The 16104-nt window shown below is 43.6% G+C and overlaps 1 protein-coding gene across 2 annotated transcripts in view; it reads right to left on the bottom strand.

Annotated features, from left to right (window-relative positions):
* Positions 1-4139: 4139 nt before the first annotated feature.
* EMILIN1 (elastin microfibril interfacer 1) overlaps positions 4140-16104 on the bottom strand; it is a 112943-nt gene continuing 100978 nt past the window's right edge. For both annotated transcript variants that reach the window (XM_063441830.1, XM_063441831.1), the window contains 4 exons: positions 11764-11889; positions 10262-10279; positions 10018-10152; positions 4140-4922 (listed from right to left, as the gene is read on the bottom strand). In XM_063441830.1, the coding sequence (XP_063297900.1) occupies positions 4591-4922; positions 10018-10152; positions 10262-10279; positions 11764-11889 (611 nt within the window). In that variant the 3' untranslated portion in view covers positions 4140-4590. The remainder of the gene's footprint in view (positions 4923-10017; positions 10153-10261; positions 10280-11763; positions 11890-16104) is intronic.

Genomic DNA, 16104 nt, shown 5'->3' with positions numbered 1-16104 from the left:
CCCACTTCTAAAATGGCAGATGACTTGAATGAGTCAGACTCTCCTAGAGGAGAGCAGGCAAAGGCACATAAGCGCTACTGGAAGGGTGAATGCCCTGAGCCAGGCTCCCGGAAAGATAAGACTCCGAGGAGCGGCTAACCCCTCTGCAATCGGCCAGACGGCCCTGCCTATATGGCGCGGGGGAGGTGATGACCACCGGACGCGGCAGTGACCACCTTCTTATAAAGGCAGACGACTTGGAGGAGTCAGACTCTCCAAGTGGAGAGCAGGCAAGGGCGCATAAGCACTATGGGTAGGGTGAAGGCCCGGAACCAGACACCCGGAAAGATTAGACTCCGGAGAAGATCTGATACGATCGGCCTTGACGGCCAGACAACACTGCCTATGTGGCGCAGGGGTGAAGGTCCCCCCCCCACCACCATGGCCACCCTAGCAGAATGGCGGGCGGACCGGTACCCCTCGGAGGGAGAGGATTATGGGGGTGTGGATTATGATGATGGCCCCTAGTGGCACCATGAGATGTAGAACAAAGTCCACTACAGGGGCCCCGACGACCGTGGAAGAAGAGGTCGTCTCGTGGATCGCCTTAAATGAACCCCTGTTCGACCCTCGATCCATTGCTCACCTGGTTTCTTTGGAATGGTCTCTGCCTGATCACCTAGCACCATCAGTGCGTTTCTGGGCCCGTAGACCGCTGGCTTGAGAAGCCCGCAGGATAATTCGAGCGGCATTCCCAGCCGGGCTCCCGAACAAAGTAACCGCAAACCCAGACTTAGACCCCGATGGGGCACTGTGGTTTTGCTGGTTAAGCACCTGTATAGTATTCAGGAGATCCTGAGTGCGGCCCACTGTAGTGCCTATACTATTAAGTCCGCACTGGCAAGCCGATTGTTCTCCGCTACATGAGTGAGTTGTGCTAGCGGAACATCCGAGGAAGTATAAGATGTGTCCTTTTTTACATGGAAATACTTGACAGAGGCTTATATCAGCTCCAACCCGTACCTTTTATAGGGGATTGGACCCTTGACCCTGAATTTCACACTTGCCTCCACTTTCAGATGACATTCCAGACGGGGGCCCCGAGTCTGGGGTGACAGACGACCCTATCCTAAATGTAATTTGGACCACTGGAGGTGCTTGGGATAAAGGGATCTGAGCCCCTCGGAGTCCCGGCATGAGTCTACGATTGAACATATATTCATTAGTTACTTTGAATTAGACGTGGCCCTCAAGACACTTCTAGGGACCGCGGGGCCCAATTCTGGTAAGGTGGCCTCTATTTTATCCCTGGTGAGATAGGTATGTTGTGCATCAGTCATTTGGGCGACAATACAACCTGGTTGGCAGGTTGGGAGGAATTAAGGACATTCAGGAATACCAGAACTATCTGAAGAGATCTTTCTCGTTTTCCACGCGTTGGGACCCGGACGCGACTCTTCATCGATATAGGACATCTTGCTGTACGGTCTACCTGGATGGGCTTGCCGGACCCCCTGCGAGGTACCTCCCAGACCGAAAGGTCAGACGCTCCCTGCGTTTTCCCTTGTTCGAGTCCCTGGATTTCGTTTTCAACCAGGGAAATATCGACCTCCTCTACATCTCAAGGAGTGGAGTCCTGGAGTGCGGATTGGACGCAATGGGGTGCCTCCTACGCTCTCCTCTGCCCGAGTTCTCGTACGTATGGAATAGTTTTCTCTGGGAGGACCCAGTGTCAAGACTTTGGTCCACCAGTTTGGCTGGATGACGGACCCGTTTGCTCAGCGATGGACGCTTCCTTCCAGGAGTGTTCGACACGGAGACGTGGACGAGTCTTCTCAGTTTGTTTTGGTCTCAGGACCTTTCTACAGGTGCCTCGGTCTGCTGGTACTTTGGAATTATGATCTCCACTTCGGCAGAGTCGAACCTAGTTCCTGGATTCCCTGGACCCTTGCTCATTTGATCTCGGGGATTGTGAAACTTTGGTCTGCATGGCGACCCTGACGTAGTTGGGTCTGGTACGGATCTCCTAATTTTGCTACTGCTTTTACAGGGTTCTTGTATTGTTTGGTCACTTTATTACCAGGGACTGCCATATTAATTAGGTAGCGCGTACGACTGTTGCCGGCGGGTCTCGCTCTGCTTAGAATTCCCTTTACGATTCCTGAGGACGGGTATTCATCTCCCCAGGGGGTACACACATCTTTGTCATGCTCTTATGGTGGGTTCTGTCTGGTTTTGCCCATTCACTGATCCTGGAGTTATTTCCGTTATTATACCTTGTTTTTCTTTCAGATGGGTTCGGCGGTTCGGACCTTAGTTGTCTATCAGCCTTAGTCGGACCTGAGGGTCATATTCTTACTTTGGTAGGGCTCCCACCTTTAGGCGGTGTTCGACGTCACCGTTTGTTTAAATGGTTCTTCCCTTTTTCTCGCCCTTTATGTACCGCTTGGTTGTGGTTGGCATTGGTGGGGCGTATAGGTTTTTTCGGTTCACTTCAGTCCGTAACACTGCGACTTCAGGTACTGACATGGCGGGCGTTTTTCTCCAAGACATTGTACGCTTTCCTGCCGGTTACGAGGAGCTATCTTTGCAGAGTTTAGGTTGGTACGGCGGATCATGTTTCTTTGGTCTTTACTGTCCAAGCGTTAAAACAGCAAATATGAAGCCTCCTGTCATGCTATAAAATTTTAGATTATACTAGCTTTAGTGTAACTATAATCTTAATTTTATTAATGACAGGAGGCGAATATTTCCCTCCCAGTTTCTCCCTCCCTTTGTTGTTTGTTGGTTTGACTGACTTGGTGTTTATTCACCTGGTCTCCTGGGCTAGGTTGGTTATCTGGGGGACTTGGGGTTTATCTGGGATATGGTACCGTCAGTATTTTATGATGGGGATTCATGTTTTCTCACTATATGGGATATTATACTGTCAGTATTTACGAAGGGGATTAATGTTTTCTCAGTACATTTCATTCGCTAATCAGTGTTTTCGAATCTGTTTATCTTGTTTCAGTTTAATGGTTTGGCTACAGTTCTTAGATCCGACTACTCTACAGGATAAAGGTCAAGGCTTCACCCACTGGTTCCACGGTTTCTAGTTCGCATGGCATTCATCGTTGTGTTATGTTTGTTGCTCTTGTTATTGTATTTGTGGTGTATTTTTCATGTACTTTATTGGTCGCAGCGTGAAAGAGGAAATAGTTAGTTGGGAGAAGCCTTTTATAGATTCCTGATTTTTTTTGTCTCTGGTGTTTTTATCTCTATGTTAATCTGCTGTGGAGTTCTAGTAAAGAGAGACTTAAGCAAATATTCGCCTCCTGTCATTAATAAAATTAAGATTATAGTTACACTGAAGCTAGTATAATCTACAATTCTTATACCCAGCTGACTGAGGAAGCTCTTTTGAGAGTGAAACGCGTATTGGCCAATTTTAAAAGGACTTTTTAAGTCCTATCTACATAATTTTTTATTTTTTTATTGTACACCAATAAATTTTGTTATTTTATCCAAGACATCCTATTCAAGTCCTTTTTTGGAGCCTTCCGGAATCTTCACAGGGGTAGTGCCATCCCCACCTAATTTGGCACAATACCTGCACACCTCAGAGCCGGGACCAATAGGCTCAGAACTAGGTGAGCACCCCATTTATTATTTCACACTTTCACTCTCCAGTGTTACAGGCTGCACATTTTTCTTATGTTTTGTCCACGAGAATCACTCCAAAACGAAGCGGAAGAGTGGTGCTACCATATAAGCACATCAGCCTGATTACTGAGCCAGTACCTATACACAGGCTCCTTTAACCCCTTAAGGACACATGACATGTGTGACATGTCATGATTCCCTTTTATTCCAGAAGTTTGGTCCTTAAGGGGTTAAATGTGAGTGTTCTGTCTGTTATACTACATACTGGATTACACTTTTAAGTACCATCTGCACTATGTTGTACCCTTTGTTTTTGTTCTTTTACATGTACTCCACACCAAACTTTTTAACCAAGTCTCATGTGGTAAGTTTTGGATTTGTTTTAGCGCTCCACTTATAGGTGTAGGTTTTTTCACTTACATCGCCTTAAAAAATTTCTAATACTTATACCTGACTGCACACTGTATCCGAATAAACAACACCCATTCACTCTCCTGAATTGGACAATTATCTGCTACCATGTTAATTTATATTTATTGGGAAAATATTTTTATTTTATCTGAAACAAGAGTCATGGTGCAATAAATCTCCCTTAAGCACAACTTTTTTTTAATGCCTACAACATGGTGAGAATTAACCCGTAGACCAGACTAACATCTAAATTATGTGGCATACATTAGTGAACTTTGTATAAATGTTATGTTTTAAATATTACGAATAATAAGAAAAAACAACCATAATTCCTCATATTCTGAAGCAAATCAGCCATTCCATCGCTCATTTCATCAATAATCATGCAAGAAAATATATATATTTTTTTGTGGTTTAAGATATTTACCAGCTTTAGAAACACAATATAAAACAAGAACCAAATTTCCCTCTCGGATCCCTGGTTACAATAGGTGAACACTGGACTTGTTCACACCTTGGCTTCATTAAATAGAAAGTCTAAACATGGCATCTCTCTTAAGTTTCCATTTGCTCTTCATAGAGTAAAAACCCGCTGAATATCGTTAGAGGTTCATCTGAATGTGCCAATCGACCCATCACCAAGTCAACGCACACAGTATCTCCCGCCTCAAGCTGCAAAATGATGTTAAAAACCCCAAGAGACCCTGCTGTGGGCTTATTTTCAACCAATGGCTTCTTCTCCAGGCCCTCAGGCTGGTAACCTGCAGAATCAATGCGGGCAATGCCATAGTTCGACTTGGAGAGCACTGCTTCAATCTTCTCATCTTTGTACCCAGTCAGTATAGCACTGAAAAAGTACCGACCTTCCACCGGTGCTGTGAAGGTACCTGGAAAGAAAAGAGAATATAATACACAAAACGGAAAATAATGGAAAGGAAACATGGACACACAGATCACTCAAAGTAAAAACAGGGGAATTGGGAGCACAGCCGGATTATGCATTTCTCAGCAGTGGTACTGCCTTACAAACAAAAATGTATACAAAATACAGATTACAACACATTGCACACAAAATAAAAAGTGAACAAAAAAGTGAGAAGGAATCCAAACTCCAAAATATAATCAATTATATAGTGAATGCTACTAAAACGAATGTGACAAAAATACAACCTGTTGTGGTTTTGGTGGGTGGTGCCCAGGAGGCAGCAGTAAGCCAAATGCGAGGTACAAAATAGGGATGAGACAATCTCATAGTCTGGGGCAGGCAGTGCAGGTTCAGAAATGGTATAACAGGCACAGATTCACAGAAGAGGAGCACAGTATAACTGAGCACTGTTATAAGGGTTGGCTGTGATTATAAAGGGGAGAGGTATCCACCTCCGGTGTTTCCGGTGCAAGCCAGTGGGACACGTTAGGAGCAACTGTCCTCTGAAGCTACCACGACACACCTGGAACCAATCTGGCCCCCCAGCTACCAGGACCGCAGCTTACTGTATAGAAACCAAAAGAGCACCGGCCTGGGGTAACTCCAATAACATACATTAAGAATCTTGGGGAGTTTTACATGAGGCAGACCCAGTCCAAGCAGCCACCCTGGACAACTGCCAGCAGCGTCGCCAACTAGGCCTTGTAAACGGACAGACCGCTTGTGGATTACGGAACACTGGAGCTACTTTAACCTTAGTACAGAGACACTTGGTTCAGGACACCAAACAAACTGGAAAGTCTGTGGCAGTTCAAGTAGTCGGTGGGGCTATCTACCGATTACCTACGGCCCGTGGAGCAATTGGTGCCAGGCCCAAGAAAAAGTTAAGTTTTGTATGTTTGTTCCATTTGGAACGGTGTTGTGTGTGGAGTTTTAGTGATCCCAGCCACAGAGTTTTCACACATGTTGGCTTGTTGCATTATCCCTCTAGCCCTGGGATAAATCAAGAGAGCTAGGCCTCAGAGCTGCAAGTGCCTTTGTAAAGGCAATATGAATCACATTTCAGGAGGTGGATACCTGCCTGGAAGAAGGGCTGCAGCAGAATAGGCATAGGGGACGATACCTGCCTGGAAGGAGAGCTGAAGCCTGGTTGGTGGAAAAGCTCTAGAAGTCAAGCCATGACGACTGGGGCAGATGATCGGCAGTTTTCCAAAGTTCCACCTAGGAAGCGATCCTGGGCAGAGGCATCCAACCGGGGTACAGGGAGCTCTGCTACACCTAGTTACAGTGAGGGAAAAACGGATTTGATCCCCTGCTGATTTTGAACGTTTGCCCACTGACAAAGAAATGATCAGTCTATAATTTTAATGGTAGGTGTATTTTAACAGTGAGAGACAGAATACAGAAAAAAATCCAGAAAAACGCATGTCAAAATAGTAATAAATTGATTTGCATGTCAACGAGTGAAATAAGTATTTGATTCCCTATCAATCAGCAAGATTTCTCGCTCCAAGTTGTCTTTTATACAGGTAACAAGCTGAGATTAGGAGCACTCTCTTAAAGTGCTCCTAATCTCAGCTCGTTACCTGTATATAAGACACCTGTCCACAGAAGCAATTAATCAATCAGATTCTAAACTCTCCACCATGGCCAAGACCAAAGAGCTGTCCAAGGATGCCAGGGACAAGATTGTAGACCTACACAAGACTGGAATGGGATACAAGACCATCACCAAGCAGCTTGGTGAAAAGGTGACAACAGTTGGTGCGATTATTTGCAAATGGAAGAAACACAAAATTACTGGAAGTCTCCCTCGGTCTGGCGCTCCATGCAAGATCTCACCTCGTGGAGTTTCAATGATCATGAGAACGGTGAGGAATCAGCCCAGAACTACACAGGAAGATCTTGTTGATGATCTCAAGGCAGCTGGGACCATAGGCACCAAGAAAACAATTGGTAACACACTACGCCATGAAGGACTGAAATCCTGCAACGCCCCTAAGGTCCCCTTGCTCAAGAAAGCACATGTACAGGCCCGTCTGAAGTTTGCCAATGAACATCTGAATGATTCAGAGGAGAACTGGATGAAAATGTTGTGGTCAGATGAGACCAAAAGTTAGCTCTTTGGCATCAACTCAACTCACTGTGTTTAGAGGAGGAGGAATGCTGCCTATGACATAGAAACATAGAATGTGACGGCAGATAAGAACCATTCGGCCCATCTAGTCTGCCCAATTTTCTAAATACTTTCATTAGTCCTTGGCCTTATCTTATAGTTAGGATAGCCTTATGCCTATCCCATGCATGCTTAAACTCTTTAACTGTGTTAACCTCTGCCACTTCAGCTGGAAGGCTATTCCATGCATCCACTACCCTCTCAGTAAAGTAATACTTCCTGATATTATTTTTAAACCTTTGTCCCTCTAATTTAAGACTATGTCCTCTTGTTGTGGTAGTTTTTCTTATTTTAAATATAGTCTCCTCCTTTACTATGTTGATTTCTTTTATGTATTTAAATGTTTCTATCATATCGCCCCTGTCTCGTCTTTCCTCCAAGCTATACATGTTAAGATCCTTTAACCTTTACTGGTAAGTCACAGTAATGACCCCAAGAACACCATCCCCACCGTCAAACATGGAGGTGAAAACTGTGACGAAAGCAACTTCGCCACTGGTATTTGGAGAGGACTAATGGCCAGCCTCTTGCCCTGTGACTATGGCCCCTTTGATTTATTTTGGCTGAGATACCCTATTTGTGGCTATTTGGACTTTAAAAATTGTTTCTTCGAACTCCCGAACAGTCGAAGTGGACGCCATTCGACATTCGAACAAGCGGTGGCGGCCAACTTGTTTGCATGGGCTAAAACCACAAATAGACTTCAGGGGGGCTTAGCCGCGAATGCCCTGGAACTATTTTCGGCATGTTCCCGGTCAGTCCTCCAGCGGCACTTAGCCGCAATTCTATGGAACTGTTTTGAGCATGAAATCCTGTGTTCGCCTGGGCAAAAATATGACTTCCATAACATTTCTGAACCCCTGATCTGATCTGGGTGATTTATTGATATGTGGTGTTTTGGGGTGTTTTCTTGACTTTTTAAAAATTTATGTTTGTTCTGCTTAGAGTTAATTGAGTTAGCCCGTTGTCTTTGTTAATTGTATCACAGGCAGAGGGGAGGGATTGTGTACACTGTATTGAAGTGTCTTAATGTAAACCTCTGTTTTTATTGGCTTGTATGTTTTGTATTCGGTGCCCAAAAGGTCCACCTGGGCGTCACCTTTGCTGTAAAACTTGTATAAAAGTGTGTGCCATTAAACTGTCAGACCTTCTTACCCTCAACTCGCAAGCCTTGTCTTGTGTTGTATGGAACTGCTATAATCACACTGGGGATTGCTATACTCTGTATACTCCCCTGGATTCTAATCACTAGCTCTTCTAAGAGCTGTTCCTGCTTCACTCTCTTGGAGGAGAGGTTCACCCACTGGAGCCTGGAGCCTTGTCGTAGGTCCAGGGTATGTAGAAGACGGCGAGACCCCAACCAAGCTGCGGCGGTTTGTGGGGTCTGCAGTGCTTATGGTGTCTGGTGCGGTGCTGATGGACCTTGGTAAGCACTAGGAGCATTGATTGACGGAGGGTCCGTCACAAAAACGTTATGCTTTGGGGGTGTTTTTCTGCTATGAGGACAGAATAACTGTACCAAATCAAAGGGATGATGGACGGGGCCATGTACCATCAAATCTTGGGTGAGAACCTCCTTCCTTTACCCAGGGCATTGAAAATGGGTTGTGGATGGGTATTCCAACATGACAATGACCCAAAGCACACATCCTAGGCAACAAAGGCGTGGCTCAAGAAGAAGCACATTAAGGTCCTGGAGTGGCCTAGCCAGTCTCCAGACCTTAATCCCATAGAAAATCTGTGGAGGGAGCTGAAGATTCGAGTTGCCAAAGTCAGCCTCGAAACCTTAATGACTTGGAGAGGACCTGCAAAGAGTAGTGGGACAAAATCCCTCCTGACGTGTGCAAGGCTGGTGGCCAACTACAAGAAATGTCTGACCTCTATGATTGTCAACAAGAGTTTTGCCACCAAGTACTAAGTCGAAGGGGTCAAATACTTATTTCACTCATTAACATGCAAATCAATTTTGTACTTTTATGATATGAATTTTTCTGGATTTTTGTTTTTTGTCATTCTGTCTCTCACTGTTAAATGGCACCTACCATTAAAATTATAGACTGATCATTTCTTTGTCATTGGGCAAACGTTCAAAATCACCAGGGGATCAAATACTCTTTTCCCTCACTGTATGTGGTTAATAGTTTGAGGCTAAAGATGTGTGTATTTGCAAGCTTCCCATATTGAGAGGAATAAAATCAGGACAGGGGGTGGGGCAGAAATAAGCAAGTGTCCAAATGGCACTAGTTGTTTCACTGGCACTGCCCTGAATGGGTTTTCAATATCAGAAAGTGGTGGGTCCGTCTGCATAAGTAGTTTGTCACCTTGGTGTTTATGCATGCCAGGCTGGTCCCATTCAGCACTGCTGTAACTGTCTATGTATGGTACTAGTGCCTTCACCACAGCGTGAGTGTGTGGAATGATGTGCAAGTGCTCTGCTGACTACGGTCAGGACCTTGGTGTGTATGCATGCCAGACTGGCTAATTGCCTCTGGTCCCATTCAGAACTGCTCTAACTGTCTCTGTATTCACCACAGCGCTGTGCTGGCTGTGGTCAGGACCTTGGTGTCTGGGGAACAAAATTGGGACAAAATGACTGGAACCCAAAATCAGGACAGTCCAATGAAATCAGGATGGTCCAGTAAAATTGGAGCGGCCCAGTGACATTGGAACAGCTGGGGGCATCTGCTTGTGTGGATGGGGGGGAGGGGGCTTTTACAATTGTCTTACACTGGCCTCACACTCAACAAATCTGCACCACCACTCTTTTTAAACTTTTACTTCTGGACTTAAATCTGAACCCTATGATTTAATAATACTTTAACCTATTATTATTATTTTTTTTTACATAAATCCACTCTGTTTGCCACCTTTAAATACTCACCACTAGATGGATCATAGCCATTACCGTCATTGACCAGGATCTTATCGAAGGCGATGGTTCCAGGATCGATCTGGGGGTAAGTCAGGGCAGCAGAAAAGGATATGTGTGGCACATAGACAACATCTCCTATAGGTCCTGTATGGGATAAGGAACTGGATTAATGTTATGTCCTTCTGAAATCTGGGTGCATCTCAAGTCCAGAAAATAGCAGGAAGGAAGAGAAATGAATATTGAATAGACTTACCCTTTTCTCCTCTCAATCCTATAAATGGAAACATGGAAAAGGTGATTAATAAAGACCAGCTTTTCCAACAAACATATCTTACTAATACTGACTCTCATTCAATGTATCATTAGCCGGTATAATACTGACTGTCATTCAATGTATCATTAGCCGGTATAATACTGACTCATTCAATGTATCATTAGCCGATAGAATACTGACTGTCATTCAATGTATCATTAGCCGGTATAATACTGACTGTCATTCAATGTATCATTAGCCGGTATAATACCGACTGTCATTCAATGTATCATTAGCCGGTATAATACAGACTGTCATTCAATGTATCATTAGCCGGTATAATACTGACTGTCATTCAATGTATCATTAGCCGGCATAATACTGACTGTCATTCAATGTATCATTAGCCGGTATAATACTGACTGTCATTCAATGTATCATTAGCCGGTATAATACTGACTGTCATTCAATGTATCATTAGCCGGTATAATACTGACTGTCATTCAATGTATCATTAGCCGGTATAATACTGACTGTCATTCAATGTATCATTAGCCGGTATAATACTGACCGTCATTCAATGTATCATTAGCCGGTATAATACTGACCGTCATTCAATGTATCATTAGCCGGTATAATACTGACCGTCATTCAATGTATCATTAGCCGGTATAATACTGACTGTCATTCAATGTATCATTAGCCGGTATAATACTAACTCATTCAATGTATCATTAGCCGGTATAATACTGACTGTCATTCAATGTATCATTAGCCGGTATAATACTGACTGTCATTCAATGTATCATTAGCCGGTATAATACTGACTCATTCAATGTATCAATAGCCGGTATAATACTGACTGTCATTCAATGTATCATTAGCCGGTATAATACTGACTGTCATTCAATGTATCATTAGCCGGCATAATACTGACTGTCATTCAATGTATCAATAGCCGGTATAATACTGACTGTCATTCAATGTATCATTAGCCGGTATAATACTGACTCATTCAATGTATCATTAGCCGGTATAATACTGACTGTCATTCAATGTATCATTAGCCGGTATAATACTGACTGTCATTCAATGTATCATTAGCCGGTATAATACTGACTGTCATTCAATGTATCATTAGCCGGTATAATACTGACTGTCATTCAATGTATCATTAGCCGGTATAATACTGACTCATTCAATGTATCATTAGCCGGTATAATACTGACTGTCATTCAATGTATCATTAGCCGGTATAATACTGACTGTCATTCAATGTATCATTAGCCGGTATAATACTGACTGTCATTCAATGTATCATTAGCCGGTATAATACTGACTCATTCAATGTATCATTAGCCGGTATAATACTGACTCATTCAATGTATCATTAGCCGATGTAATACTGACCGTCATTCAATGTATCATTAGCCGATGTAATACTGACTTTCCGTCATGTATCATTAGCAGGTATAATATTGACATTAAATTTGATATATCACCTGGAGGTCCAACAGGTCCTTGCTCTCCTTTAGCTCCACCCTTGCCTTGGGGTCCCATTGGCCCTTGTGGTCCTGTTGCTCCTTGTTTCCCCATTGGACCAGGTGGACCTGGAAGTCCCGGAGGTCCTAAAGCAAAATTCAGAATGATGTTAAGAATTCATTAGAAGCCTTGGAACTATGCACACCTTTAAATGCAAAAATGTTATACTCAATAGACCCATCTTGGTGGTTGCAGCCATTATAATAAGCCTACACTCTGGCTAGTTCATGAAGTCAGATAACTTCCTGGTCAACAGGTGGATGACCAGTAAAATGCTGAAACTAATTGATTTTCCCCTTCCTCAGCAAAGCACAGCAAACTCATCCTCATGTTGAAACCATCCCATCACATTTATTTCCAAAATCCTGGCAGCCCTGGTGTTTTACTTCCTTGCTAGTGCTGGATATTGTCAAAATAAACAATTCTCATAGAGAAGCAATGAGAATAAATCCACAGTCCAAAACTTCTCAAAATGATATGTGACTTTATTGCAATTTATCATGTATTAAATAATGTCTTTCCTAAAGGGACACTATAGTCACCAGTCACCAAAACAACTTTAGCTCATTGATGTAGTTATTGTGTATAGATCATGCTTTTAAAGTCTCACTGCTCATCTCACTTCCATTTAGGAGTTAAATGACACTTGTTTCTGTCTATGCAGCCCTAGCAAGGAAGTAAATACTGAGCAAAAAGAGGGCGGATCCTCATAAGCCAAAGAAAGGTACAATTTTAGGATCTAGGACAAGGGTCTGAAACCTATGGCACGTGTGCCATGCATGGCACTCGAGGTACCTTTGCACGGCACTCGAGGCTGCCGGAGACAAACAGGCTCTAGCCTATCAAAGTCCCAGTGGGACTTCAGACATCAGCTAGTTCAAACTGGGTTGTGATTACAAGTGGTGAGGGAAAATCTTTTTCAATCAATTTATCTACGATCACTTCCTCCCTGCACTTGTGAACGGGAATCAGCACTGGAGAAGAGCAGCCCACAGCAGCTATCGCGCGGCTCCTGCCCTTGACCTGTACTTGGTTAGCCTGGTTCTCAATGGACCTAGGGACGCATACCCTATGCCCCGAGTAGATGAGCTCTTAGATCGCATCGCCAGGGGACATTACCTAACCACCATTGACCTCTGCAAGGGTTATTGGCAAATTCCCCTGGTCGAGGAAGCTATCCTCAAGTCGGCATTTGTCACCCCATTTGGTTTGTACCAGTTTAGGGTCATGCTATTTGGGATGAAAAATGCCCCAGCCACGTTCCAGCGCTTGGTAGATAGACTCCTTGATGGCTTCCAGGATTTCACTTGTGCATACCTGGATGACATAGCGATCTATAGTGAGTCCTGGGAGGAACACTTGGCTCACATAGGGATCGTCCTGGATCAGATTCGGGCCACTGGCCTGACTCTGAAGCCAGACAAATGTCATTTCGGGATGGCTAAAGTCAAGTACCTGGGACACTGGGTGGGGTGTGGGAAACAGCGCACTGAGCCTGCTAAAATTGATGCGGTCGCTTATTGACCCACTCCCCACATCAAGACTCAAGTCCTGACCTTCCTGGGCACCGCTGGGTATTACAGACGCTTTGTCCCCAGATGCTTTGTCTAAGTGCTGCTTCTAGGTGTGTGGTTGGAGATATTCTGGAGAGTTTTACAGAAGCTTCAACTGTCTAAGATTTTGCTAAGAGTTTTCTTTTCTACTGTTACAGGTAAGATTCATCTGTAGGAAAAGGTTACTGCTTGTACAAGGTTTGATTTCCTGTCGGTAATTTGGTAAGGCATTTGATTTGATTAGCTAAATACTTGCTATTGATTGCTGGTTAATTAGCTATTGTTTGCAAATAAGCATAGGCCTACCCAGGTGTTAAACATTCCTAGTGGGTGATGATTTTAGGAGTTATTTAAGGGTTGTTGTCATTAGCTTGGCTAATATAGCTTGGTTGCTTCATCTAAGTTCTGCATCTAAGTGTGTGGTTGGAGATATTCTGGAGAGTGCTGCTTCTAAGTGTGTGGTTGGAGATATTCTGGAGAGTGCTGCTTCTAAGTGTGTGGTTGGAGATATTCTGGAGATAAACTGGAGGTAATCTGAGGTATTCAGGAGGACAAAAAATTTAAGATTTGTTTGATTTCAATTATTCACCTCATTGGAATGGCAGACTTAGTTCAGTGTAATAGTTGTTATGCATTTGTTTCACTTTTTGGAAATTTGGATTCTGTCTAATCTGTAGACAGTTCTCTATATTGCAGCAGGAGATTGCATTTTTGAAGTCTGAGATTTGTAAATGATCTGGTAAACAAACTCAGGCTGGAACTGCTGCAAAGCCATTGCCGCAGAGACGTACTAGGAAAGGCAGATGGATTACTGTAGGATCTGGTAGACTTAGAGTTGTGGATAAAAGGCATATTGCACAGTCTGTTGCTCTGCATAATTCATTTTCTGCACTTTCAGATTGTAATGGTGTTATGGAGACATTCTCGGACAACAGGTGTAGTGGTGTTATGGAGACAGGCACTGAGGCTAGTGGTGTTGTGGAGAGAGGCACTGAGTCTAGTGGTGTTGTGGAGACAGGCTCAGGCACTGAGGGTAGTGGTGTTGTGGAGACAGGCGTGGAGAGGCTTAATAGATAACAGCTGTTGTTGGGGTATTCCATCATAAGAGGTGTGGAGATGGACAATGGTGGTCTTGTGAGATGTCTTCCCCGGAGCTACTGCTCACAGAGACAGGAGACATATTGTAATATTGTTAAGCGAGCAAAGCAGGAAGGGGAATTGGATGTACTTGTCCATCTAGGGACAAATGACTTGGCTTGCAATGAAGTTTCAGAGGTTAAGGAAGTTTTAGTGTTTTTGCCAATGATATACGGCAGGTTGCTTCCACACTGTCATTCTCTGAAGTTCTGCCTGTGCATAATACTCAGAACGACAGGCGGATGCGTATTAGGGACTTTACCTTGTGGCTTGGTGAATGGTGTCGGGAGCACGGATTTGGCTTTGTTTCTCATAGTAGCTCTGTTTGGAATGGAACTAAACTGTACAAAAAAGATGGTTTGCATCTTTCTCAAAAGGGAACAAATGTTCTCAGTGAGCAGTTCAGAGGTTTTGCTAGGATGTATTTAAACTAGGAGAGGGGGGCAAAAGGGTGATAAAACATCAATCCAATTGTCCCCCAAAACAAAGACAGAATGTGTCTGTAGCAAGTGAGTTAAAAAATGATAAGCTTAGAGTCATGTCTACAAATGCTCGCAGTTTAGGGAATAAGATCCATGAACTTGTGGCAATAATGGCAACTGATAATGTAGATTTAGTCGCTGTTACTGAGACATGGTATAATGAGAAAAATGACTGGGACATAGCAATACCAGGGTACTCTTTATATAGAAAAGACAGGGAAGGCAAGAAAGGGGGGGGGTGGCCCTGTATGTGAAGTATAGCATAAAATGTAGCCTAATAAAAGTTAGTGAGGCAAACATAGAGTCCGTTTGGGTTATCTTAAAATTTGGTAATCACACAGTAACTCGTGTAGGTGTGATTTATAGGCCCCCAGGACAAATAGAAGAGTTAGATAATCTACTAGTTGAGGAAATAGCTAAAATGACAATGAAGGGGGAAGTTATCATCATGGGTGACTTTAATCTTCCTGATGTGAATTGGAAAACAAAAATAGCTACTTGTGCCAGGAGCACACATATTCTAAACTCCCTACTGGGATTGTCTCTAAAACAAGTCATTGAGGAGCCAACTCGTAAAGAGGCCATACTAGATGTAGTGTTAACAAATGGAGATTTGGTATCAGATATTACTGTAGGTGAAAGTTTAGGATCCAGTGATCATCAGTCAGTGTGGTTTAATATAAGAACAGTGACTGAGTCACACCACACAAAAACAAAAGTTTTAGACTTTAGAAAAACAGACTTTTCTAAAATTAGAATATGTGTAAAGGAGTCATTATCAGTGTAACGGATCGCCTGGCACCCCGACTGGGTACCTCCATTAAAGGATGCTCCTAGCGCTCCTGAGGACTTCAAACCCTGCAGCAGACACCACAACCACCGACTCTGAGAGGCATAGGAATCCTCTCTAGCATATGAATGCTGTATACAGCCGAATAGGAAAAACCATACGAATAGGTTTACACTCCTAGCAGTCAAACTGGAACAGCATACCATAAATCCTCCCCCAATAATGAGACGACACTCCACTTTGAGGGTTAAGCAGGAACTGATGCTGGCATTCCCAGCCTGGTTTTTATTACAGTTGTTGAGAATGCAGGACCGCCCACAGGGAGGGACAAAACAACCA

Source organism: Pelobates fuscus, chromosome 2 (genome assembly GCF_036172605.1).
Source record: "Pelobates fuscus isolate aPelFus1 chromosome 2, aPelFus1.pri, whole genome shotgun sequence".
In the NCBI taxonomy this organism is placed as follows: domain Eukaryota; kingdom Metazoa; phylum Chordata; class Amphibia; order Anura; family Pelobatidae; genus Pelobates; species Pelobates fuscus.
This window is presented reverse-complemented; position numbering and strand designations above follow the sequence as displayed.